General features: G+C 50.3%; 1 protein-coding gene across 1 annotated transcript in view; it reads right to left on the bottom strand.

Moving 5' to 3' along the window:
* Window positions 1-6159, bottom strand: part of WNT5B (Wnt family member 5B) — a 74790-nt gene extending 68631 nt beyond the window's left edge. The window contains exon 1 of the mRNA XM_076341358.1: window positions 6132-6159. Coding sequence (XP_076197473.1) covers window positions 6132-6137 — 6 coding nt within the window. The 5' untranslated portion in view covers window positions 6138-6159. The remainder of the gene's footprint in view (window positions 1-6131) is intronic.
* Between the last annotated feature and the right edge of the window lie 20687 nt (window positions 6160-26846).

Raw genomic sequence — 26846 nt, 5'->3', positions numbered from 1 at the left:
TAGGGAGACCACTGAAATACTAGTATTGGTATGACCCTTCACCCTTAATGATGAAAAAAACCAACCCAAAACACGTGCTCCACCCAACCGCTTCCGTCTCCTTCATCTCCAACTGAGATGGGAGAGTTTACAGAAAACATCTTATCTTTTCCCCAAATCCTTCAAATAAAATAAGACTTAAACTTCATGTGTGTGTGCATACACACACACACACAGAGCTATATATAAAGATACAATGTTGCTCTCCTTTTCTTTTCCTAAGATACAACTATCAAAGCCTTCAAGCCTTTCTCATGAGCTACCGAAAACCACAAATTAAAGTAAACCAAGAACTCTTTTTCAAACCCCTGCATGCAACAGTGCCATGAGCTCTCCGGCCACGGACCGATTCCCACTCTAGGAAGACTCACTCCATTTGAGTATCCCTGCTAGAGACCTACATTGTGCATTATTTGATCTCATTTTGTTTTGCCGAATTCTGCTCCAGATCCTGAGATGAAGATTTGCAAAATGGGCTAGTCATTTTGAGTAATCAAGTCCAGACTTCTTAAGCCTGCCCAAGCGTCAGAAATAGCTGAACCTCAGAAAAAAATCGGGACCTTTGACAGCGTTTCAAGTCGGATACCCCAAATCACTAGTCATTGCTGAGAACCTTGGCCTTCATTACCTTTCCTCTGAATATGAGAGTATTAAACACAAGGCCACCGGCTTAGCTCAAAGAGTGATAGAAGAGGCCAGGATTCAAACCACCTCTCTCATGTGGTAGACCACAGCATTAGCGACATGACAAGCAGGCATGCCCGGAAAAGCAGAGATCAATTAGGGGTCTCTTGCAGGGTTATGCAGGACACGAATGGTTTGATCCCGATGGTTTTATTTAGATGAAGAAGGCTGCCAGGTTGGGCCGTATTTACTGTCCCAAACTCTGAAACTCTAAAGAAAGCGAATTCTGTCCAGCCCGTCAGAAACAGGAGCACCCCCTCTCCCCTGCTTCTCCTTTCCTCCACCTCCTTTGAAGCTGAGGGGCACATCACTCGGTTCCCAAACAAACTGGGACGAAAGCCAGCTTGGGGAAGCCCAGCTCTGAACAAAGCAAAACGAGGAAGATGCCTCCATGGGGAAGCACCTACCGACCCCACTGCTGGGGTCCCGACGGGGGCTGAAAGAGGCACCATCCCTTTAGAGATGGCCAGGGAGCTCCTCCGCATGCCTGGTCTCCGTTTGGGAGCAACCATAGCCAGAAGGAAAACGGCTGTGGGCTGTAGTGGGACAAGGGGAGATTTCCCGAAGCCCACTGCAAATACTCAGAGCGACCAGTGATGAGAGAACAAGGGACCCTCCAGTCCTGAGGGCAGTCCGGTCCCTTTCTGTGCAACCAGATTTAAAAATAAAACCTACAAGCGGGGAGAACTGGCTTGCCCGGGACCTCGAAAGAGCCAGCGTCTGCCGGAGAGAGGGAGCGAGCAGCAAACCACCAGCCTGAGGCAGCCAGGAAACGCTGCAGCAGGAGCCAGACCCACAGCTCAGCCACAAGAGAACAGGTCGGCTTAGGATGGATGAAGCCGGCTGGGGAGTTAAATTTAGACAGGTAAACATACTGAGGGGAAGAGACGGGGTTCACACAGCCCTTACCATCTGCCGCCACCATGCCCTGGGGAGGACCCCCCAAAAAACTGCTGGGGGGCTGTAGTTACAGGCTGGGGCATCCTAGAATAGGGCCATTGGGGGCAAGCAAGTGGGGGAGCGCCCAACTGCATGGACATTTTTTCCCCATCGTTTTTCTCCAAGCACCTCCCTGCCTGGCAGCATCCCTGGGAAGCGAGAAAGCTGTTGAGAGAAGCATGCAGGACACTGCAGCCTGAGGAGAGCCACAGTCCCACGAGCTGGGTACGCATGGTGCACGGGGACCGTGCAAAGGAAAGGTACCAGGGAAAACCCAGCCAGAAACACGGGGGCCACAGTGTCAGCATAGCCATTCAGGTACCAGAGCCCTGTGGAGCTCCCTTTCTGAGGGAAAAAGGGGTAAAAGAAGAGGCTTGGCAATTGCTCGTGACACTTAATGAAAGAACAAGGAGTTAAACGTTTCGCAAACTCAGCCAAACTCTAGCTTGAGTCATCCAGGCCCCGAGTACTGGAGGGGACACACAGCACTCCCTTCCCCGCGCTGCCTGCAGCCCCGCTGCAAGCCTTCAAACCTCACTGCCCGTTTCACAGCTCCTAAGGACAAGTGAAGGATCCCCACATACGGACAGCCTGCCCTCTACAACGGGCTCCCCTTCCAAAGCACTTTGGCGGAGAGTGGCTGTGCAATTACAAGGTACACGAGAGCATCCCTGCTTTGAGGAAACAGCTGTGCTGAAAAGTGATAATCTGCTTTCAGTGACCCCGTTGCTCTACCTCGCGCAGAGCAGGGGAAGGCTTGCGTAAGCTTTATCAAGGCCTAAGCCAAAGCTTGGAAGGGGGCAGCGGATCACAGGGTCTGGTCTTGCCTGTAATTCTGTCCATATGGTCTCAGCCAGTTATCTCTGCAGTGAACCCAAGAACTCGCGCTCCAGTAAAGCGTCTTTTCCAAAAAGACATTTGGTCTTTATTTGAAGATTTTAAAAGCTGGAGAAGCTAACGTTGCCTTTGGTCGTTTGTTCCAATGGTTAATCACCCTGCTGTTCAAAACGTTGCCTGTTTCTAATGTGCATGCATAGAGCTTAAACGCCCAGCCACACGCTTTAAGTTCTCCTCTTGAATTAGAAAGTTCTCCAAGTACCAGCTACTCTCAGTGCCACTGAAAGCGCTCAGGTATCACGCCACGCCACCTCTTAATTTTCTTTCTGAAACGCTACCTAGGTCGACATTCCTTAAATCTCCCATTAGAAAAGGATTTTTTCCAGTCCAGGAAAAATTCCCGTGACTCTTCTCTGCGCTGCCTTCAGTTTTAATGAAGTCTGTATGCCTTTTTCCAGCAAGCGAAGGTGCCTTTCTCTGCAAAAAACAGAAGCAAATCACGGACCGCCCTGTCTTAACATGACAACATGCCTTGGCTATCTGCATCCTGATTTTAAAAGTACTCTGTTTAAAAGTCTCTCTGAAACAGTTATTGTGTGTGTGTCCAATTAATTTGGAAATGATGAAATGGTTTTCACTCGAACTTTGATCAGCCATTAGAAAAAAGATCTTATGAATAGAAACAATTTATATTCATTTAAATGAGCAATCATGCAGTTTTCAGAAAAGAAATGGTTTCCCTGCGCGCCTTGAAATCCAAGCCCAACAACTTCAGGACAAAAGACTCAATATCTGAAGCAGTCCAGAAACAGAGAGGCCTACTGGGCTAGAGAAAGGAACAAATAGCACTAAAGGAGACTGCACTGATTTATTCTTTTTTCTTTAATTTCACAATATTTGATCTCTTCCTAAAAGTCCAAGCTCCTGGAGACTTCACTATACAAGAATGTGCATTTTTCTTTCAAAAGGTGTGTTTCTGGTCTTCGCAGAATATGTCTGGAAAATACAACTGGGACATACCTTACTACCTCAAAAAAAAAACCAGGAAGCCCCAACTTTTTAGACCCAACTCTTTCAAAACTTCCATTTTTTTCAATTGATGTCATGATTTCTGGCAGACTGGGAGGGAAGGGGCTGAGAGAGAAGACTTCTCAGGGCTGGGAGCCTGCAGCCACGATTTCAGCTTCAGCTTTCCCTAAACAGAGGTTAGTCACACACGGAAGGACATCTTTGTTGTACGTGCACTAGAGACAGGGGAAAGGACACAAGGGCTGCTTACAGCTACCGAGAGGAGAGGTGTGCTAATATTGAAGGCACAGAAGGAGCTAGGGAGGGACTCTTTTCCAAAAGGGAGGAATCTCTCGCGGATGCTCCTGGGTACAGAAACGCGAGCGAGCGACGGAGCCTGGGAGCAGAGGAAACCCACGGCTGGAATGGGGCCAGCTCACCTTCCCGGCTCTGCCTCCCACCCCACACTGGCAGTTCAACCTCATGCTTTTCCCTTCATATACTTGGCTAATTTCTTTAAAGAGGAGGAAAAAAACCCGAGTATTTGGGCTAGCTTTGCTGCCACACATGGTAACTTATCCCATACGTTGGACGCTTGGGGTAGAAAAAATTCCACCCGAATTCCTGCAGTGCCCAACCTTCACCTTGGATAAACCCAGGTGTCCATGCATTGGACGTGGCTTAAGAGGAGTCTGTCTCTCCTGCCAACTTTGAGAAAGCCCACTTCTTTCTCTTTTGGGAAGAAGAACACGTACCCAACTTGGTTCTGCATTTACAACAGCATCTGTGCGTGTGACAGAAGACAGGCACCCCCAGGTTAAACCTGCCACTACCAGAAAAAGGGGTCTCCTCAGCTCGTGTGTCGATGCCCAGCAGCAAATGAGAAGGAAGGGCAATGACAGCCTTACGCCTGAGTGTTGGTGCCCCCCCTGCAGACCTCCCACCTGCAGGGGAAGGTGAAGGAGACGTTAGAGATACGCATGTACCAGACAGGCTCCGAAGGGACAGACGGACGAAGATGAGTGTGAAGGAAGGAGATACCGTGTGTGCCCATTAATACGTCCGTGCCTGAGGCTGTGCAGACACAAAAACCCACATAAAGGGCAACAGGAAAGAGCCCTCCACATGTGGGCAGACAAGGAGGCATCAGTGGAAAAGAGAGTCCACGTGTGCAGGTGAAGTGTGGTAGAGCAGATTATATCGGAAACGTGCAGGTGCACACGAGGAACGTGATGTGCATGCACCCGAGTTTTTGGCTGTGAAGAAAATGAAGTGAGAACATAAATGCTGGTACATGTGTGAGAAACCGCTCCGCCACAAAAAAAAAAAAACCAAAACACCCCAAAGATGAACAGGTGAGTACGCGGGTGCAGGCAGCAGAGCAAGCTGGATCACACGCTGGAGTGCAGGCAGGAAAGCATTAAGAGGCAGGTAAAAGTTGGACAGAGAGTCTGACAGGGATGGTCATCTGGTGGCAGAGGAAAAGTATGAAAAACACGGGGCAACAAAGTGCGTCACAGCACACAAAAATATGTTCGGGGAAGTTATTTTACCCATACTGCTAAAGGAAGTATTGCACCATAACTCCCAGAAAAAAACCAAGTTTCTCAAAACAGCATGTTTGTTACGGATGTAACTGGGTTGCTCGTGCCCTGGTACCGTGAGACCAGGCACACTGTTGCTACTTGTCTGCGTTTCCACATGCACGAGCACCTTCTCCCGCGCCACGTGCCACAGCCCATGACGGCGCATGCTGCCACACCGCGGGCATGTGGGTGAGAAGGGCAGCGTGGGCAGGGGGCTCGGGTGCTCTCGGAAAAGCCGCTGTGCTCACGCTCAGGGAAAGGGCCCTCATCCACGAGTAACATCTCTCCACTCAGAGTAACGTCCATCTTACCGGAGTAACATCTGTTTTGCCAAACTCATGTCTGTTATTTCCGAGAAAAATCTGTTTTAGCGGCTCAATGTCCGCCACCCCAGAGGAGCATCCCTCGCACCCCGCAACGTTCCTCATGACAGAGTACGGCCCCTCACGACCGGGCAGCATCTCTCCTGCCAGAGCAGGTCTCTCTCACCACAGTAACACCACCAAGAGCACCCCGAGGCCACCCTGCAACGGGCCCTAGCCCCGTGCCCCGGTCGTCCCTCTGCTGCCATGTGTCGCAGGGATGCTCCCGGGGCTGCTGCTCGGCAGCGGCCGCGGCTCGGCCCCCCGACGGCCGCGGCCCCCGACGGCTCCTTCCCCCGGCCGGGGCCGCCCGCCGGGGGGGCTCCGCGCAGCCCGGACGGCCCCATCCCCGCGGCCCCCCGCAGCCGCAGCCCCAGCCCCAGCCCTGCCCCGACCGGCGGCCGTAACGGGCCGGGGGCGCCCCCGGGCCGCGCTGCCGGGGGTCGGCGGTGAAAGGCGGCCGTGTCTCCCGGGCTGGGAGAAAGCAGCGACCCTCCGGCGCTGCCCGCGCCGCCTCCCGCCCCTTCGGGGGCCGCCCGGGGAGTCGTCCGGCCCCGGGACGGGACGGGCCCGCGGAGCCGCGCCGCCCGGCGCGGCGAAACGCCTCCCGCCCCCCGGCCTCCTCCCCGCGCCGCCGCCGCCCTCCCCGCCGCCGCGGGCCGGGGCCGCCTCCTACCTGCATCTCCCGGGCGCCGCGTCCCCGGGCGGCGGCGGCAGGTGAGCGGGCGCCCGCGGCGGGCACGGGGCTCCGCGCCCCGCTCCGCGGCGTCGCGGCGGCCGGAGACCGCGAGGGGACGCACCTGCCCCGGGGGCCGCGGCCCCGTCGCCGCGCCGGGCCGAGCCCCCCGCCGGCAGTGAGAGGGGAGCGGGGGGAGGCTGCCGGCGCTGCCCTCCCCGTCGCCGCGGCGGCGCTGGGCTCCGGGAACGGCGGCACCGAGGGCGACTCCCGGCCGAAGTTGGCGGCGGCGGCGAGTGCCGGGCCCGAGAGGTGCCGGCGGATCCCGGGGGCTCCGGCCGCCTCCGCCCCGCCTCCCCCCGCCCCGCGCCCGCCCCCCGCGCCCTGCGCCCGCCCCGCCGCGGGCACCGCCGCCGCCGCCGCCGCCGGGATGGGCCTCGCTCGAGGGGGCGCGGCGGCCTCCCCCGCCGGGGCGGCCCCGGGGTGGGGCGGGCGGGGGGCTGGCCGGGGGGCGAGGTGCGGGCCCCCTGCCGTCGGGGGGCCCCGTGCCGGCGGGTGGGGAGGGCGACCGGGGGGAGACGCCGCGGCCCTGTGCGGCAGAGGGGGGCGGAGGAGACCCGCGGGCAGCCCCGTGCCGCAGCGGGGTGCCCGCGGGGAGCGGGCGGGCCCCTTCCCTCCGGTCCCTGCCGCCCCCCCGTGCCCGGCAGCGCAGCCCCCGCAAGGGCTCTCAGTCACTCGTGGGTCGCTCCCAGCGCACCTCTGCAGTGGTCGCTCCCTCCCCGGCCGCCGGGCCGCGGCGCCCGTAAGGGCCCCGCTCGCCACCGCCTTGTGCAGCAGACACACCGTGCCATACGTGTCCCGCTGTGGGTGCTCACGGGCACCCTGCCCTTGCGGCCCCTGGCCTGGGGAGCCGACGTGCTGGAAATCAGAGCCCCTCTGGCGTGGGCAGTGGGGTTTCTGGCTCTGGCCAGAGGAGGAGTTTTGACCTGGTGACCTGCTGCTTCATCTGAGCGGGGATTTTTGCCATCTGTATCCATGTGCGGGCAGGGGCGGGTTGCAGGGAGGTGCGAATGAGGCAAAGCCTAGTTCGGGCGCTCTTAAAAAAAGGCTGGCAAAGTCTGGCAGAGGAGGCAGCGCACAGCTTGCTTGAAGTTCTTGATGGGGCTGGCTCTCAACAGGCACATCCATCCCTTGCCTGCAACACCAGGAATCACACTGGGGGCTCTCTCCCGCCCCTCCTCCCATAAAACTTCACAGATTCATGGCCAGATCCTGTTCTCACTTTTCCTGGCAGAAGTAGGGAGTAGCTACACAGGCATTAGCAGGATCACCGCAAATTTATGTTGGTATAACTGAGAGCGGTGCCTAGCCCTTGGGATCATTGGGCATTTCAGTGCTGGGAGGTAGGGTTTACGCGCCCGGCCTCTGAGCTTGGTGGCAGCTCTGCAGCAGCCAACAAAGCCAGGATTTACACTTGTTGTGCTGGGATCCCCATCTCCGGGCCCCACAGCATCAGGCATCCAAAGTCTTTGCGCGTCAGGAGCTGCAGAGCCTCGCGCGCGGTGCAGGGAATGCCTTGCGGCTCCTGCACATGCACAGCTGCATGCAGATGAGGAGTCAAAGCAAATTACACCAGGGGGGCATTTGGCCCCCCTGGAATTACTCAAATTTGTACCAGGTTGGGACTTAGTGCAGCCTGAGGCACGCACCCCTACACGAATGCCAGGTTTCAAACAGCTCTGAGCATCCCTTCAGGTTCAGAGTGGAAATAGTCACATGAGCATTTTTCGAGGAGCAGGTAAATGTTTGAATACAGGCTACACGGTACAAATAATTGAAGGCTCCGAGTGTCTTAATTTATGACCCACTATTCCAGTGTTTCCCATCACTGTAGTCATCAATGATGCTTTATTTTAATGGGAATAGGAGATAGAGGAGGTACAGCTGGAGGTAAATAGTAACCCAGTGTTTGTGGTAGGAAATAAGGAGCCATTGTCCTCAGCACTATGTAACTAGAAAGATAATAGTTGGTACAGCAAATACCAACTAATTAGAGGGCAAAGGCAGTCTTGAAATTGCAGCTGGCTGCAGGAAGTTTTAGGTGCCAGCATTTTTGCTCCGAGGTAAAGCTGGTTTACCATATGGGCTGTCGTTCCCCGCTTGTCTGTCGAACTTCTAACTTGCATGTTCAGGCTGCGGAGGGCAGGGTGCTCCTTTGGGGACCTAGCAAATGCCAGGGTCCCCTCCCGGGACCTGGAGGTGTGAAGGGCAGCATCACAGACCTGAGGCTTGGTAACAAGTTGCTTCGCCTGATGAGTGACATGCTTTTCCACTTTTGGCGTTACAAGGGACACCTGGCCACAACGGGTGAGATCCTCATCGGTCCTCACAGGAATCCTCCTGGGGCTGGCACTGCTTTGCACCCCGAGATGGTGTCTTACATCAGGGTTAGAGGTGGCAGAAGGGGAAGGCAGAGCCACTGTAGGACCAACAGCAGAGACGGACGGGTGGGACTGGATACATGTGCTCCTTAAAACCTCCAGCTATGAGCTGTGTGGATTATTCAAAAAAAGATCCCGGCTTATTGAAAGACCACACTGGCTTCAGTGTAGTCCATGAGGAAGATGGGACTTTCTGCAGCTTTAATCCTTCCTTGCTGTCTCCACTCCTGCTTTGGTGGAACAAGAAGAGCTGTTGGGAGGCACGTAGGCGTGTCTTAGTCCCGTGGTGGTGCTGGGTGCCAGGAAGGGCAGGAGGGACAACTGGGGGTGCAACACCTAGAAAGTTGGGTGGGAGTGGGCACCTGGCTAGCTGCTTGAAGGGCTGGGGAAGAGGCAAGAGGTCCTCAGCCAGCAGTAACGAGGTGTGTGGCCCATCTGGGGGTGTGTGTGTCTCACAAGGGGGAAGACTTGGCACTCCTGCCAGCACTGAGGACAAAAAACACAGAATGAGTTGGTCATGGTGCTTGTGTGGGTGGGTGAGGACAGGAGACCACCTATTGCTTTACCTCACTTTGTCCTTTCTGCTGAAATGGCTTTGTTGTTTTTCTCCTGGAAGGAGAAATGTTGGTTGCCTTCTTTTCTTCTAGTTTCCCCCACAAGTTTGCTTCATCCTCAACCAAAACAGTGACCCATGAATATCATACCATAGTTTTTGTCCACTGAAGCTGTTCCTCCATCTACAGAGGAGGACGGATGAGGAAAGGGCACTTGTACCTGGCCAGGGGTGAGCCTCACTAGGTACCAGCTGCCAGTAGGAGGGGCTCCTGTCTAGTCTCAGCTGCTGAAGATGTCATCCAGATGTTCTTTAGAAGATGTCCTGAACTGATTAAGCCTCACTGATTTAATAATGAGCAGTGTCCACAACTGGAACTGGACTTTACTCTGCGACCAGAGTCTCAGCTCTGACTAACATTGGTGGGAGACACTGTCATAGCACACCAGGGAAGATGTTACATCTGATCAGTTGCGAAGTAGCTTAACCCATGCAGCCCCCTGGACACCACAAGCCGCTTTACTTCTCTTCGTGTCGCTGAAACATTCCTATGGGTCCAGTCACCCTCATGCTCCCCTTTCTCATCTGCTACAGTAATGGATATCGTGTGTCTTACCTGGCTGGCCTCTGCTGCTGGTGAGCAGGAAGAGCATGGGGAAGTGCTCAAACTGTTCGAGATGTGGAGATACTCAGCTCACTTGGCAGAGAAGAAGAGCGATTTAAAATGTATAAGGAACATATAAGTCCCTCTCAGTTAATAGCATGACCCTGCAGAATATATTCAGCAGTAGGAGACCTTATCACTAGAAAGTGAGCCATGTGGCTCCAACTTTTCTTAACATATATGTAGGCCCAGTGTGGCATTTCTGTGGTGCTCATAAGCTCTTATCTCTTGGGAAGCTTCTTCCATCCCTGTTGCATCTGCACAATAAGCTTCCCCCTAGTCAGATGGTTCTGTGTCCTCTCTGCATGCAGTGCAGAGCCAAGGCCGAGATTATGCCTATTTTGTGACAGCTTTCAAGGAGTACCTGCTACTCCTCACTACACTTCTTTTATCCGGATGGACCTTTTTTTGTCCTTTCATTACCACTCGCCCCACATTCCTGTGGTGGGATTAGTAGCAGTAGTAGGAGCAAGTCAAAGGGAGTGAATTTGCTGTGAGGAACTGGACAAGTTTCCAGCAGTGAGATTTTTATGAGTCAAGGTGGAATTTATGGAATAAAAATCTGGAAATGGAAAAAAAAATAATCTTGAGCTCCTGCCAAAGGAGGGCTTGTTCCAGACGAGTTGCCTGATCTGACCTGCCTCGCAGGTGTGAAAACCTTCATTGACCCACCCCCATGTTCTCTACCTGCCCCTGCAAACACCGAAGAAAACCACCACCTTATTCCCAGCCGCTGCCCTTGTGGGAAGCAGCCAGTTTCCTTGAGGCGTAAAGCTCATGACCTGAGAATTTGTGGCACTCCACAAAAGGAAATATAGGCTAAACTTTTGAAACATTTCCTAATGTTGACGTCTTTCAAGCGGTGGAATTGTCTCCCCAGGGACACGTGGATGCTCCGCTCCTTGAGTCAGGGATACAGGACCGGACAACGCACAGGGAGATGTATTGTTGGGAAACTTACTGCCCCCGTCCCCGGGAGAGACAATGAGGGGGGAGAGAGGAAATAAATTAGATGACTTGAATCATTTCCAGCTCTAATTGCTATGATCTTGCAGTAGTTTTCCCAGCCCCAAGTATAACATTAACCATCGAAGCACAATTTCACCCACGGTCAATTAAACCAGGATTCATCTGGCCTGACATCACCAAGTAAAATCCATCCTGGACTCAGGGACACCCCGCTGAGAAGAGACAGGAGCCAGACAGGGGCTCCATGGGATGGGCAGAAGCTGCTGCCTTTGGAGATGGACATCTCCAAACATGTTCTTCCCCTCCGCTGGCACAGGGCACAAAGGGCAATGCAGCAACTGTATGATGTGTGTTTGCCTTTCCTCACCGCGGTGATGGGACTAGTAGGGTCCCTGGGAGTGATCCCCCCGTCTGGACGGTGCTGCTGGCTGGGGGGCTGCTCCAGAGGTCAGATGGAGACAGCCAGCTGTGCTGGCTGATGTGTGCCACTCTGCAAGATGGCAGGCTACCTCTTCACATTCAGTGGCTACAAATGTTATCCTCTGTCCGGTTTGCCCCTGCCCTCCTGGTCCTCCGAAGCGCAGCTCTGGGAAGCCCGTCAAGTGTCCACAAGCGATTCAGTGTCTGGAGCTGCATTTCTGAACATCGAGCTCCACAGGGTGGAGGGTGGATCAGGGTACGGCTCTCCTACGGCAGATCTCCTACAGCTGCAGCCCGCCTCCTTGCAACTCCTTTCTCTTCCTCCCTGGTCCTTGAACAAAGGGTGAACCGAGCCATTTACTAGGTTTTGAATACCAAGAAATCAAATAACGAGAAACCCTTGTGAAGACGCAAGGATTTAAAGGATGCGTCAGTAACCAGACGAACCTGGTGGCTGCCGTGGGGTGAAGTCCTGACTTGCCTGGCTCCACGTAACTCGGTAGCAAGGCTGGGGAGAGCATGCAGAGTTCATGCCTCCTCGTTTAGCACTTTAATCATTAGACAGGCACTCCCAACAGCGGGCTCTGTGGGCTGAGCGAGTTAAACTGTAACTGCTCTCCTCAGCGGCCCCCAGCGAGGAGCCCCGGCTTGCGTGACCAGGGCAGGACCAGCCTCCCACCAGTTCTCACTGCCAGCTCGGGCAGGGACATAGGGTTGGCCCCGACCGCAGGCTGGCATGGGGGGAGCTGCCCCAGCTCCCCATGGCCACCATGGGGATGGACCAGGACCCTGTTAGGTTTTGTCCCTTAGAACTGGCAAAGCTTCCCCATCCCTCCTTCCCATGGACAGATAGGCATCGCATGGCCCCATGGCACTGCTGGGCGAGGGGGACAGGAGATGCCCCTGGGGCCAGCCCACGGCACCGGGCTCCGTGCCCTGCCACTGATAAGGACCAGGGCTACGTGGTTCGGGGAGGTGCAGGGCTACGGCCATAGCCAGACAGTGAGGTAATCTGCCCCCCGACTCCCCTCCTCTCAGACCAAGTCTCTTGGTCTCTTCTACTTGGCTTAAACCCTGAGGCGAAGAGTTGTACATCCTTTCCAAAATTTTTATTGGCATGAATTATGACAACTCTGGATATTCTTATTGTCTGTTCAAATGGCCGATCCCATTCTAAAGTCTTACTAATTCTTGGCCTCGGCTGCTTCCTGTGGTAATGAGTGCTACAGCATAATTAAACATGGTCTGTGACAGCAACCATGCGATGGGCTTCACTGGCGGCAGCAGCGCATGGGTGTGCGTGCATGTGTGCAGGCTGGGGTGCACAGGAGGTGACAGCGCACCCCTGCCCACTTGCAGGCAGGGCAAGCATCACCCTGCGAGGACAGGAGCAATCCCAGGGCACAGCCGGGCTGGGACACGGGGGCACTGAGGCCACGGTGCCAGGGCTGTTCACCCCAGGTGCTGTGACAGAGGGCTCCCCCCAGTGCCTGACTGTCAGGGAATGATGAAAACCAAATTCCTGCCCCGCAGTCAGAAGGGAACGGTCGACCCCCCAGACCCCTCCCTCCGGATTAGCGGAGTGATGCTGAAGTCCCGCAAATCTGGCAAGAAGATGTCGCTGAACAGCTGAGCATCCGCTGGTGGTGGTGGGGAAAGTGCACGCGAGGCTCTAGCTGGGATCTGTCAGAGACAGACGAGGCCCGGCATCCCTCTCTCCTGTGGCCTGCCACTGCTCAGGGGGTGCAGCTGGGGTGGGAGGGGATGTGTGCCCCTCCATGCTGTGCTGCTTCTTACTGCAGCAGCAGAGCCCCTTCCCCAGGACAGCACCAGGGGAATCCCAGCCGATGATAAGGGTTTACCTTGCTCCGCTACATGCTCCCCGATTTCTCCATTTAATCTTTCATTTTTTCTCCTTTTTTTTTTTCCCTTCCCTTCCCTTCCCTTCCCTTCCCTTCCCTTCCCTTCCCTTCCCTTCCCTTCCCTTCCCTTCCCTTCCCTTCCCTTCCCTTCCCTTCCCTTCCCTTCCCTTCCCTTCCCTTCCCTTCCCTTCCCTTCCCTTCCCTTCCCTTCCCTTCCCTTCCCTTCCCTTCCCTTCCCTTCCCTTCCCTTCCCTCTTTTTTCTTTCTTTTTCTTTTTCTTTTTCTCTTTTTCTTTTTCTTTTTCTTTTTCTTTTTCTTTTTCTTTTTCTTTTTTCTTCTTTTTCTTTTTTCTTCTTTTTCTTTTTCTTTTTCTTTTTTCTTCTTTTTCTTTTTCTTTTTCTTTTTTCTTCTTTTTCTTTTTCTTTTTCTTTTTTCTTCTTTTTCTTTTTTCTTTTTTTTCCTTCTTTTTCTTCTTTTTCTTCTTTTTCTTCTTTTTCTTCTTCTTCTTCTTCTTCTTCTTCTTTTTCTTCTTTCTGATCTTTCCCCTTTGTAATTTCTTTCTTCACTTGCTTAAACATTCTTCCGTAATTTCTTTCTTCGAAAGCAAGACAGGCCTCTGGCTGGATCTGGCACTGACGAGGTGAAAGGGGATTATTCTCCTGATAATCACTGGGATTAATACCACAGAGCAACTTCGGCTAAAGGAGGAAACACAATTCACATGTCACTTCCAGCTTTCCCATGGACCGTGCAGACAGGTGGGCTAATGCCGATGGGGAGCGGCAGAGGATGGGCTAACAGGGTCGAGCCCCCTCTCCCCTGCCCGGCCCCGCAGGCACCTCTGCAGGTGGGCATGGGGGCAGAATCCCCCAAACCTGATGTGAGAGCCGCTCCCTGAGCTTGCTCGGTGCCTCTCTGCGTCACTGCTGGCTTGGGCACTCCCGGCTGTGGAGCCAAGCCCGACGCCCGGCTCAGGCAGCCTCAGGGCCACGCAGGTGATGCAAGCTGGCTTCTGGGGCGGGTGGCACACGCTCCGTGACCTGGCAGGTGGCAAGGGAAGGGACTGAGATGTGCTGAGACGCCAAGCCAGGAGGGTGCGACCAGTGCCACCCTGCCACCATGCCACCAGCGAGTTGGGACAGTGGGCAGAGTCTGGATGGGGTCGGGAACGTCACCGCACAGAACGGGAGGGTGGGACAGAGCTGCCAGGACTGCAGGGCTGCAGAGGGAGGCTTAGGGCAGCGTGCAGGGAGGCGAGGGATATAATGTATGTCTGCCAGGCGTGTGTTTGCTAGTGCTGCTGCCCGAAGGCAGACGCTGCCCTGGGACGGATCTCACACAGCCTGGGGACGGTCGCTATTTACAGCTAGTGAAACCACAGCGCGTTTCCTGCTTTTATTTCTGGGTCCCACAAAGCCCAGGGATGAACTGCAGAGCATAAGCGAGGCTTAGGATGGGCTCTCTAGCTCCTGGCTTTGTCGCTCACAAATCATTCTGCAAACCAACCCAATGACAATAAAGCCTTTGTATGAAAACCACCGCGTTTCGTGGGCTCCGAAGTGTCCTTTGATGACAAATGCCTTTGCTTAATAGTCTCACCTTCACAGTGCAAGCTGAAGGGAACATAAATACAATTCTTAGACACTGTGGCTTCTAAACAAATATATATAGCATGGGTAATATACAGGCTTACACAAACATCAGCATTAAAGCACGCAAAGTAGGCAGGGAAGGAAACTATAATAACTGAAGCACCAGTGCAGCCACAAGACACAAAGAGGGAAGAAACCACGTGGCAATAGACAGTTTTCTTCTAAGGCACTCAGCTGTTGTGTTGAGTATGGTCTCAGTGCTCGGCCACCAGACAAAGGGATGCACACGGTAACTGATGCTCCCGTGGCACAAGCAGCCCGTGACACATTTCAAGGGCTTGTTCACGAAAAAAGTGTGTGTATGTATTTACACATTCAAGAAACTGAAGATGTATAAACCAATGAGTTCTAGTTCAGATTGCTGTCATGTACTCCTACAAAGGTAAAATTAAAGACATCAAGTTCCCCCATATAATTTAAGTGTAATTGTGTATGTCTTCCATATTTTCTGTGGTTGACAACCTTAAGTCATGACTGAATTTTCAGCTTGAGACATTGGTTTTCCAGGATGCGCAGAGCACCTACCTGCTAACACTGCTTGTGGCATCTGAAATTAAGCCAAATCACTAAATGCTTCAACACATCCTGCGACTGTAATTATACACACCCGCAACCCCCCCCCCAAAAAAAAACCCAAATCAAAATAAAAACCCCACAAAAACTGAAGACACTGTGATTCATGCCCCAAAACGTATTTGCGCACATACATAGGATCTTGTTTTTTACTCATGAAGGCTTTTTTTTGGTGTCTTTGATTCTTGTTTCTGAGCCTTTAGTGTTCACTGAAGCTACGTTTTTCTTCATTTCCCTCCAGCAATGGGAGCTGGAATTCTTTTTTTTGTAAATGCAGATGGGGACCCTCTTTCCATCACAGGGCTTCAGGGGCTGCGTTTGGAAGAACCAAACGTCATGGAAGACTGTTAGGTTGTGTTCAATACCCTTCAAGATATGGCTTGTATATAATCCCTTTTATAGTAGCATGAATAATGTTGTGCACAGAGATCTATGGAGAGCGAATGAGCTTCTGTGTGGTGCGGGGGGCCCACACATGATACTTAATGAGAATATAAAATTGGGCTTTAAGCGTGACCACATCAGTCATTGTCAGTAAGTTACGGGAATCTTCCTTGGCTTTTTCTTGTTGAGAAGATATTAGTAGTTAATGGTGTCAGCGCTATGGTGAGGATGTGCTTCGAGACACCCGGATGGCAGGGATCCAGTCAGGCCTGGCTCCAGGTTGGGCACGAAGTGATTGCTACGCCACTGACTTGTCACACGTCCACAGAGGTTTCCAAATGATCCATAACACCCTTGCTGCACAGCGCCAGGCTGCAACACACCCCGCAGCGACACAACCCAAAGGCCTCCGTCGCGTCTGAACTTGCCAAGATATCATCTTAAGATTGCACACATAACGATGAGCATAAGCGATACTGTTGTGCTGAATAAGGTCTCTCACCAGAAAAACAAAACCAGGGAAAGTTGGCGTCATCGTCTCTAACCCCTCTCACTACTCAGCTGTAAGCAAACGCAGAGAAAAGCTCTGGGTCAGCGTTAGGCTGGGTGACTTTGCTGTATGGATCTAAGACTGGTTCCCAATGAAGTCATGCTCCAGTCTGTCACTTGACACAAAGGAAGCCTCTGGGTCATCCGTGGTGATATTTGTCTGCGGCTCTATAGATAGCTTTGATCTACTCTTCTGACAGATAAGCATAAATAATTGTGTTACCGCTCTGGTTTTCAAGAGTCATCACTTCATTAACAAAGGGATCAAATTAAAGCCTCCAACCGTAAGGGTAAGGAGCAGCCTTTCACTGTCACCTTGAAGTCATTGTGCCTAACTTGGGCTGTTGGGGGGAGATCGTAAGGACTGATGTTACGTTAGGTGCACCACATCTCCAACATCTACCATTTGGCAAAGTGCTCGTTCCTGCAGCTCGGTGTGAAGCCAGCAGCCACTGCCTCTCCCTGGCACACCGGGCTCACGGGTTGGGTGAGCAGCCAAACCCCTCCTCAGGTCCATGAAGAACCATGGGTTACAAACAGAGAGTGGGTTTGAGGACATTAATCCCTCCCTGCCACCCCCGGGGTGGCTGTGGACATGGATTCCCAATGGAAGCCGCGAACTTGCATTACATTTTGCTGGCAAATCCTGGTCCTGTCATTTCCTCGGGGTTCCTCCAGGCTGTGTACCTCTCCTGTCCTGGATCTAGCAAGGGATCTGTTCTGGATTCAAGGTGCCGTGCTGCTGCCATGAGAGGACCCTTCAGAGGGCAATGGTAGGAAGCACAATTTGTGGTGCGCAATGTCATCGTGGTGATGCAGGATTTTGAATCCTGGCCTAAATGTACTAAGGGAAAAGAGTTTCTGTTAGCTGTGCTCAGAACAGTGTTTCACATTTCTTATGTCATTGGGGCAGGAAGAATAGAGACCTTACAGTATTGTGTGATTTGAAACGGTCCCAAAGGAGTTTGCAGAAGCCAGAGTGGATTCAGCAACTTAGTTCCTACTGTCTCCTCTTGAAGGACCAGCAGCACCATGTGCTCTGGGGCAGCAGTTCCTGCATTTGTCGTGCCCATCAGATAACTTTGCAGGCCATTCAAAGTAACCAGCAAACCCCTTGTGTTTGAGGGTTTTGAATTAAAAGAATAAAGATAACAAAAATGGGTGCTGCTTTCTGAGACACACAGAAAGCTGTCAGTACTGAAAAATTGGGTGCTACTGCCTTAAAGCATTTTGCTAGTTTGTCATCTGAAGAGACAATACACGCCATCGAGTTACTACCGCTTAACAAATTGCTGCAAGTTAGCTGAGCTTTAGTGATTGGCGGTATGCATGCTCTTAGCCCAACACAAATCTAAGTCAAGTACGTCAGCTGAAACAGTAGCTGCCAGCTACCATTGTCCTCTCCTTCCTTGCTGAGTAGCAGAAAGACCTTGCCACGGTCATATATCATCCTCAGTGGAGATTCTTGGTTTTCCATACAATCCCCCTACAATCCTCTTATGCAGAGAATCAAGATAACAGCATGAATTCCCACTTACCCTGGTTCATTTTACATTTTTGGAGCTCCGACAGTCTGTAAAAACGTGAGTAGTTACCAGTCGCACCAGGTGCCGTAAAGAGGACATCTTGGGAACAGAGCCAAGCTCCACATGAACCCATTAATATCTTTGTTACCACTTCAGCTGCATTCTGCTAAAAAGTGTTAAAAAAAAAAAGAGAGAAAAGAGGATATCCTGTACAAGCATCATTCTGCTGGATTTATGCATAAGAGATTAGTCCCCCAAATAAACTCCTCAGTAGAGTCAAAATTATACAGAAAAAGCCACTCAGTACTGCTGTTTTTTCCCCTCTGCATCAGATCAGGTGAGAAAGCAGCAATGAAGGCACCCATTTCTGGTACTGCAGAAGGAGAACCAAGCGATCTAACTCCCGTCTTCTACTGAATATCGGCCTTTAACAAACCCAGCCTGCGCTGGGTGTGCTCCGTAGAGCACAGGCCAAGGCAGCCACCAACTGCTCTCTTTGGCCAGAACTTTACGTTCATCTGCACCCTAACAGTAACCTAACACAGAGCCATGTTTCCTAGGAGGAGAAATAAAGGCAGTTTTTACAGTCTCTGGTAAAAATCGTGGTGTTTTCTGCTTCGTCTGAAGGTGTCTCCGAGGGGGTTTAACATTTAATATCAAGCAACAGCTGATAACACTCAGGTTGTAAGCTGCCTGGGCCAGGTAAAGTGACAGTTTTATTGTACTCGCATGTTTGATCTTGGTGGTAAGCGATGCATAAAGCGCCTTCCCTACAAATAGCTGAGCTTCCTTGGCTTTGGTGGGTGCTACGGGCCTACGGAGCTCCCCAGCTGCTCCAGCCCTGGCTGCTGCTGAGCCCCGGCTCCCTCTGAAAACAACCTTACAGTTACCACTTGGATTGGGAAAACATACCTGAAGCCAAGATATGCTACTTTACAGCAGTGAAGGATATCAGCAAAAGTGGCAATAGTTCAACATATCCTTAATAGTTGCACCCTTTGCTTTCTCCAACTTTAATGACTACCACCACCAAAATATTCATAGCAACTATTAATGCTAAATGAATTAATTCATAGAAGAATGGCATGAACTGCTGATTGAAGTCACATGGGGACCAAAAACCAAGATACTAAAATCAAACTTACCTCTTTCTGCACTTTGCAGTCAGTCTTTAAATCCCACGTGCATGTATTTCACATGTCCTCCAGGTCATTATGTATCTGACACGGCATCTTGCAGTTCTTAGCAACTGCAATCTACAAGCATCTGTAAACACGCACCCCTTCTGTGATATGTCAGTCACTCTAGTTGTCAGGTAGAGTCTCAAATATTTTGTACAGGACTTTGTGGGAGACTTTTTCTGCTGCCAGGAATGACCTGGCTGAGAAAGGCAATGCGTTTTGTGGACAATAAGGAAGAACAGAGGAAGCATTTTGCTACCTCCATTTTAATGTCAAACCAGATCTCCCTCTAAGTCTTTGACTCCCTAACAAGCCTCAGGCAGTCTTTGCTGTGTATGGCATCTGATCACAGTTAATGTCCAGTTGTGTGTCTGAAGAAACAGGAGTCTTCTTTGCTAGATGAAGATTTCAATTATCAAACCTACTAGAAATAAGTGAGGGCAATTCAAGTTCGAAGATGCGTTGCATGGGGAAGTGCCAGCATGCCCAGGGAGCAACAGCACAAGCTGCTGTCCTTGTGGTGCCGGTCTGTGTTTGGTGTAGGTGTGAAGGTAGAAACAGAGGTCTGCTCACAAGCAGCGTTGAATTGCAGTTGCTTTGCAGCCTTAAGCACCCTTGGCAGATGTTTTGTAGAGAAGGGTCAGATACCTCTGTCAAGAGAGGGGGAAGAGCACAGAAACAAACTGAAGGTTTGGGCAAATGCAGGTGTATGGTTAAAGTGAACTAGATTGCATTTTTACACTTGCAAAAATAAACTGAGCCAAGCACCCAAATAGGTGCTTGATGCACATATCCCTGGAATAACAAGATTTTTCTTGTCGACGTAGACAAAGGAACACAGGTACAGATGGAAGAGGTGAACCCAAATTTAGCTCTGGATGTGGATGATGTATATGTATGCTGTGCTAGACCAAATCCCCTGCTCTAGGCACTTGTGGGCTGTGGAATTTGAAGTCTGGGTCTTCCCAAATGTCAGGATTTGGTTCATTTTAGAGTCATGTTAGAGCAGATATGAGCTCGTGTCTCTTGAAAAATATGGAAGGACTTTGAGAAAATTCTTTCTTTATAGGAGCAGCCCTCTTGATGTCTAAGTGGCCACTAATGTGAGAGACAATTTACAGAATCAAAGTAACGAGAGGCTTGCAACAGAGAACTGGTGGTCTTGGAAGAAGCATGGATGGCAGCAATGCTAGGGTTTATGCAATTACTGATTTGAAGAAATCAATTCATCCTGCACACTTAATGAAGGAAAGGTCTGGCAAAAAATTAGTTATGTAAATACATCACTGAAAATTGCATCGTGGACCTATTAGGCATGAAGTCATGTAGATTTTCTAATTTCCAGACCTTTGGCATTGCAAGCTTAGTATTCTTGAAACATGGTTTTCAGTGTGCAGCTGTATATATTTATATATTATCATACAGATGGGCACAGACACATAGAGAGATATGCACACGTGCACTTCAATACATTGGGCTACAAGATGATATACTGTTTAAAGCTAAAAACAGTTTCTATGCATTATATAAGAGAGTTTAAGAGCGTTCATATACATTCCAAGACTTGTGGTTCCCCAAAATGGTGTGCCCTTACAGAAAATGAAGGGTTTACTCAAGCTGAACAAAAATCCTTTGAGGAGGGGTTTTGAGCTACAGCAGCAACCCATTCTTTTTCCCAATACATAAAGAAACCAAATGTTTTTTAACTTGCCTTGTCATGAGGTTTGCGTCCATAGATGTTCCTGGAGCTGAATTCCTGCTGAGTGACACCTTCACAGAAACGGGCTGCAGAACCTGGGCCTAAATATTTAGCTTCTTAGTCATTCACCTAGGACAGTTTTAATGTTTGCAATTGTAACCATTGGGAAAAATTACTGATAGCATACTTAAAACCAGCCGGATTTAAAGCCCACACCCAGAGAATCACTTGCTGTAGCCCCACGGCCACACCCAAGCTGGTCCCAGCCGTTCCACTTACGTTTTATAATCCATCATCAGTATATTCAGAAGTAAAGTCTACCAACACAAGGTGTATGGCTCTGTTTGCTTGATAAGCAAAAAAATTGTTTGCAATTAATTTTATTACATACAGCTACGAGACATTTAGTTTTCCAGGGCATATGCCCTTTCTTGAATTTGAGGGGTTTTAAAGATGGTAAAAAAAGATGACTTTGGCCATTTGCCCAAGATTACTAAACATCCTGAAGCCCAGTGAGAAGAGCGGCTACTTGATATCTCAAAGTCTCAGTCTGAAGGTCACTGGTCATATGCAGATCACTTCATTAGCGCAGGCAATTAGTTTGTAATTACTGTTTTGGGTAATTCTGCGTGGTACAGCTGATGCATCCCTATAGCATCAGTCCACGTAAGCAGAAGGCATCTGTGCAGCACAAGTGCAGCAGATCCTGTCGGAAATAGGAGATCCTAAATACGTTGCTCTTCCCAGTGGATCGCTGATGTTTCATGATGATGGATCAGCAGAGTTTCCCTGACCGTTGTAATTTAGAAAAGCAAGTTTTACCAACTCATCCTGGCTAGAAGACTGCAGAAGGCCCTTGTTTAATCAGGAGCCTGGGTAACACAGGGGCTCTGCACACCCCTATGAACTTATCTTTGCAATATGTGCAAAGGAAAACGTTTTACATTTGTGTGCGTTTGATCCCAGGGCTGACCGTTCGCCGTTTCCACTGCTGCCTTGCCTGTTCTGTGTCACAGTAACAGCAGTCAACACGGACAATTTTGTTCAGATGCCTTGTTGTGTTTTACTGCATGATGCATAAAATGTAACCTGATAACGCACAAAAGGGATTTGGCATCTTTGCTTTGTAGCGCGAACAGTTATTGTTATGGGCCATCCAAAATATGAGTCAGCCTGCGGGGATACAGCGGTGCAACACACCAAGCAGCCAGAGCCAGCGTGGGCTGCGGCAGCTCGGCTCGGCTCGGCTCTGCCTGCAGATGTGCCGCTCTCCCTGCAGATGTGCTCTCCCACTGGCGGTGGCTGCGACTCTTGCCTTTCACTTGTCTTCTTTCGAAAGGACAAGCCATTCAGAAATGGCATTTATACCGCTTTCAGGCCGATGGATACCGCATTGCACAGTAATTGGTTAAATTTATGTGGCATGTGGTTTCATTCAGCTGATCTGGACTGCGCTGCAACAGCCAGGCACACCCTGGCCTGACAGGAATCACGAATCCCCTTCTCAGCCAAAGACGCTCAAGCGAACATAAAACAGACTGAGAACCAAAAGGCCGATGGACTCTTCCTTTCAAAGCTCCCGAGACCCTTAATCCCCACGTATCCTTTTTCCACACGCTGCTTTACATGCCTGATTGAAGCCCAAGTGATGGAAACCCAATTAGCAGAGGGAGGGGAACGTCCAGGCACTGAGATCAGGATGCCTGTTCCTGTCACACATGAAGTCACTCGTACGGAAACAGCGAGTTGGGACCTTAAGAGCCCCTTGAAATGGTAAATCTACAGAGAGCAGAAAGGACAAGGCCAGCAAGAAAGCCCAGAGAAAAATCGGCTGCACAGATAGACAAAAGGAGAAAGAAACGGAGAGGCTTTGAGAGAGAAATTGGTTAGAAATTGGTTAGACCTCAACTTGGGGAGGTCTGCTCTGCCAGGGCTTCAGGATAGCTGCGGAGAATCTGGTGGAGTGTGTTTAACATGGACATTGTTCTACCAGTGGGACCCAGTGTTGCAATGCTATTCTCTTTAGAACAGTTAAAAATGCCAGAAAAATGAGATTTTATAGTGACATTACTCAGGCAATTTCCCACGTCCTCAAAATGCGGCTGGAGACTGGACGCTGGGTAGAGCCCGTTTCCACCAGCGCTGCAGGGGGCACGGCTCGTCTTATGCCAGGAAGCGGTGACTCTCCTCTGCTCCCGTGGGGACAGGACCGGCGTGCGGGTCTCACCAGGAACACGCTCTGTAAGGCAGTCTCACCGGCCTCAGCACAGCAAGGCTTTCCAGGCGCATTACTCCATAAGACGTGATCCCGACATTGACTCAACGCTGGATGCACATCTGGGATTCAGTCACTCGTTAGCAACGTTTAAGTCACGTTTACTTGGAAAACAGGCACGAGAGAGACAAAGGAAACAGCTGACTGGAAATGCAGTTGTTATATCTCCACTTACCTGACCTGTGAGGTCCTGGGGTAACCGGGACACTCATGTGATTGACAGCCCCTCACCTTCACCTTGCAGGCAGCCCCAGCTATGCCCACGAGCGTTGCCAGGCACGTGGTGCAGCCGAGACCCCCAGTAGGGTTGCTCCAGCGGTGCTGGTGGGCAACAAATAGGACCTCAAGCCTGGTCTCAGGGAACAGCCACACAGCCCCTCAGCCCTCCGGCCTGCCCTCCGATCCTGGGCATGCAGCAGAGGGCACTGAGCAAGACGCACCGAAATTCACCAAAATGAAGACACGGCACAGAATTTTTAAATAATTTTATAATTTCCTGATGAACTTAGTCCGTGAATAAAAAAAGAAGAAAAAAAATGAACAAAGTGTTTATATTATCAAGGCAAAGTTGAATATAACACATTTTCTTTGCAATTTCATTATCCTGTCAGTAACATGACTCCAGCAATAAAACACATACAAGTTGAAGGCAGCGTGCGCACTTGCATCACAGACATCAATGTCTCCCGCTGCTGTTATTTCAAAAAGGAATTCAAGTACGCTAGATCCCATCCCCAAAGCCTGTCTCCCCCTCCGCTAAAGTGCAACACGTCTCTTCCAAAGCAAATGAGGGATCCGCGTCTGTGGAGTGGATGGAGCATCCCACAGATTTTTTTTTTTTAACCCCACAAATGATTTGTGAACCTGCTGTGCGGCTCTCCTCATCTACTGACTTGGAGGGAAACGGCAATATACTGTTTTAGTGGGCTTGGAGCAGCATGTTAGGCTAGCACAGAAATTATTCCCCTGTTCACGGTCCTGTTTGATTCATCCTCCTTCAGCGTCTGAACAGATAAAGGCATCTGCCACTAAAGCCTCCCCATATATACTGTAATGAGCGTGTCAGTAAGGGCCAAACGCAGCTGCCCCTGGGCAGGCAGGGAGGACAGAGACTTGGCCGTGTCCACGGAGAGCTGGCAAGATGGGGTAGATTAAAGGAACAACGTTCTACTCATAAAGTTTGGCTTCAAATTTGGCTTTTAGATAACCACATTTTATAACTAAAAAGAGTACACGTGACTAATAGACCCATTTTTTGCCAGTTTCCAAACGGAAAAACAATGTTTTGAACAAAAAGCCCCAACAAAGCACTGAGAACCTGTAGTGGAAACTTCTATTTAAAACCAAAACTGATTAACTTGATTTTCAAGATCCAAACTAGAAGTGCAAAACAGGGACAAACAGCATACGGTAAGTTTGATATAAAAAAATACATTCATTTAATGAAATTCGTTACCTAGTCTCATAGGCAAAGCGATTCGCGTGGGGTTTTTTGTTCATATCACGTGCCGGTTTAGCCTCACGTTGTTCCTTTTAAGCAGCGCAAGTCTTTGATGCAACCGCAGCCGAAGGCGGCTGCTAGTCCCTTCCCATAGCATAACCCGCTGCGGCTATGTGACCAATACCGGACGCAAAGAAATTCAGCTTTGGTAATGGACCTACACACGACTACCTGCACCAGCCGATCTGCGCTTGCACGTGTCCCTGGTATCAATGGGCGCGATTGAGAAGACAGGGAAAATTTGGCCAAAGCGTTTGGCCCATTTACATCACCGGTTCCTATCTTAAGGGACACCTGGTGTTGATAACCGTTACCAGAAAAGATGGATTTCCAAAATACTGTTTCATTCTGCCCATTTCTGTATTACACGTGTACAGTATAAACCTGGGAAAGCAGGAATTTATACAGGGTTTGTAACATTTCCTAAGAGGCCAAGCTGCCTTGGACCTCAAAAGCCTGTGAAAGGCAACTGGTTATAATTATAAGCCCACAAATCCTTTTCCGTGCAATCCCGAGAGGAGGAGTCACGGCTTTGTTGCTTCTTTACTTGAATTCCTTTTGATGAAATTTATTTTTATATATTTTTTAAAACACATCTTTTTCAGTTCTACTACTATCTTTTTTTAATCCGACAACAGACACACATTGTTGGTAACTGCCCCAGCCTTAGGACCACACAGACAATATCGACAAGCAGAAAACAAAACAGGAGAAAACACCCCTGAAAAAGTCAGGAGAGATACTGATGAAAGGGTTACAGCACTCACCACACACACTGGAAAAAGTCGGGATTTCTGTGTTTATGCTTTTGACACTAAAAAGTTTTGAAACAGTTTTTCTTTTTTTTTTTTAAAAATAGTCAGCGGACACAGCCATTTTGTTCAGAAGGATTTGCTGTTGCGTAAGGTTCCTTCCATTTATGTGGAAAAAACAATTAAAAACATTGTATTGTTTAACCCACCCCCCCCCCCCCGACACTCCTTCTCCTCGCCACGCTGGCAAGACGGGTTGGCAGAGTTGGCCTTGCCAGGCGCGATGCCCCATGCCCACCCCGCCGGCTTCGCTGGGGCAGTGTTAGTTATCCACGGCCTTCTGCATCCTCTCCCGTTCCCTCTTCCAGTGCGGGCGCTGAGCTGAGTAGAGGCTTCCTTTAATATCAGATGCCTTGATTGTACTATTTCCCTTTTGCATTTCATCAGAGTCATTTGAGGAATATACGCATTACTTACATAGAGAAATTTTTGCTTTAAAATGGTATCAGCGCGTGACTCTCTATGCCCTTCGTAAAGACCCCTTCAGTGGCAATGATTGGCAATTAGTACAGGAGTGGGGACTCAACCCTGTCAACCTTCTACCAGTCGTAGAAATTCCCCAACAAATCGAGCATTAGCAGCAGAATGGGTGGGAATTACAGGGCAAATGAAAAGAGGTGCCCCTTTGGTTCAAAAAACAGGGTTATGTCTACAAGATTTATGACATTACCGCTCCCTTGTGCAAAATACTGAGAGCCCCAAAGTACCAGAAAATTTGCTAGAGAAGGGATATTCCAGCCGTGCAACCAGAAACAGCACACACAGTTTCGTGCATCGTCAGACCTTCACCTTCCGTCCCCCCGGACTTGGCAAAAATCAGATACTCCAAAGAGGGTTTGGCATTTTCTAGAGGGAAAGCTGGTTAAAGGCAGTCAAAATGAGAGAGAATACTAGAAGCTTAGAGCTTCGCTTGGGAGCACGCCAGGCAATTCTTCTTCCAATCGCAAACAGTGCTCATGTCCTCACCCTGTAATTCTAGTGTTGTAATGTCCTTTTAGTGTTTTACATGAGGCTGGATTCAGAGGAAATATGTACTTGGACTCGTGGATATCATGAACAAGCGTGGTTGAGGTGTCAGCTTTTACACTCTATGTGGGCTTCAAGCTTGAGTTATTTTTTAGCCCTAACCCAGCTAAAATGATCTATTGAATTTTCTACAGACAGTTCCTCAAGTCCTTACATCTCTCAGTTTCTCTACAAATGACAGCTTGAAAGGAAAAAAAAAAGTATTAGAGCAACGAAAACTTTCACGGCTCCTGTAGCAAACGGAACTTCATTCAACAGGAGAAGAAAAAGCAAGTTTCCCCAGGCTCCCTGGGAAGGGCCCCTGAATTTCCCAGGGCTGCTGTGTTGCAGGACTGCTGTGCTAGGAAACTGTCTGCATCTGCCTGGCTGCTGACACCTGGGTATAAGATTTTAAAAGAGCAGTGGTGGGTTAGGCAACCGGATGAGCATCGCAGTATGTGCACACACATGGCCCCTCTGCCATGTGCCTGATATGCAATTTCATGATGGATTACGATAACAGAATCCCTTCGTTGCCCTAAGGCCAATGGTGTGGCACGCATATGAGCAAAAAGAAAAAGCTTTCACTGGTCACGTTCAGCATTAAATTGTAGCCAGCAGCACCTCCCAAATCACATAGTTCCTCAAG

The sequence above is a fragment of the Aptenodytes patagonicus genome, chromosome 1, assembly GCF_965638725.1.
Source record: "Aptenodytes patagonicus chromosome 1, bAptPat1.pri.cur, whole genome shotgun sequence".
Taxonomy (NCBI): domain Eukaryota; kingdom Metazoa; phylum Chordata; class Aves; order Sphenisciformes; family Spheniscidae; genus Aptenodytes; species Aptenodytes patagonicus.
Note: the sequence above shows the minus strand (reverse complement) of the source record. Positions and strands in the feature narration are given on the sequence as shown.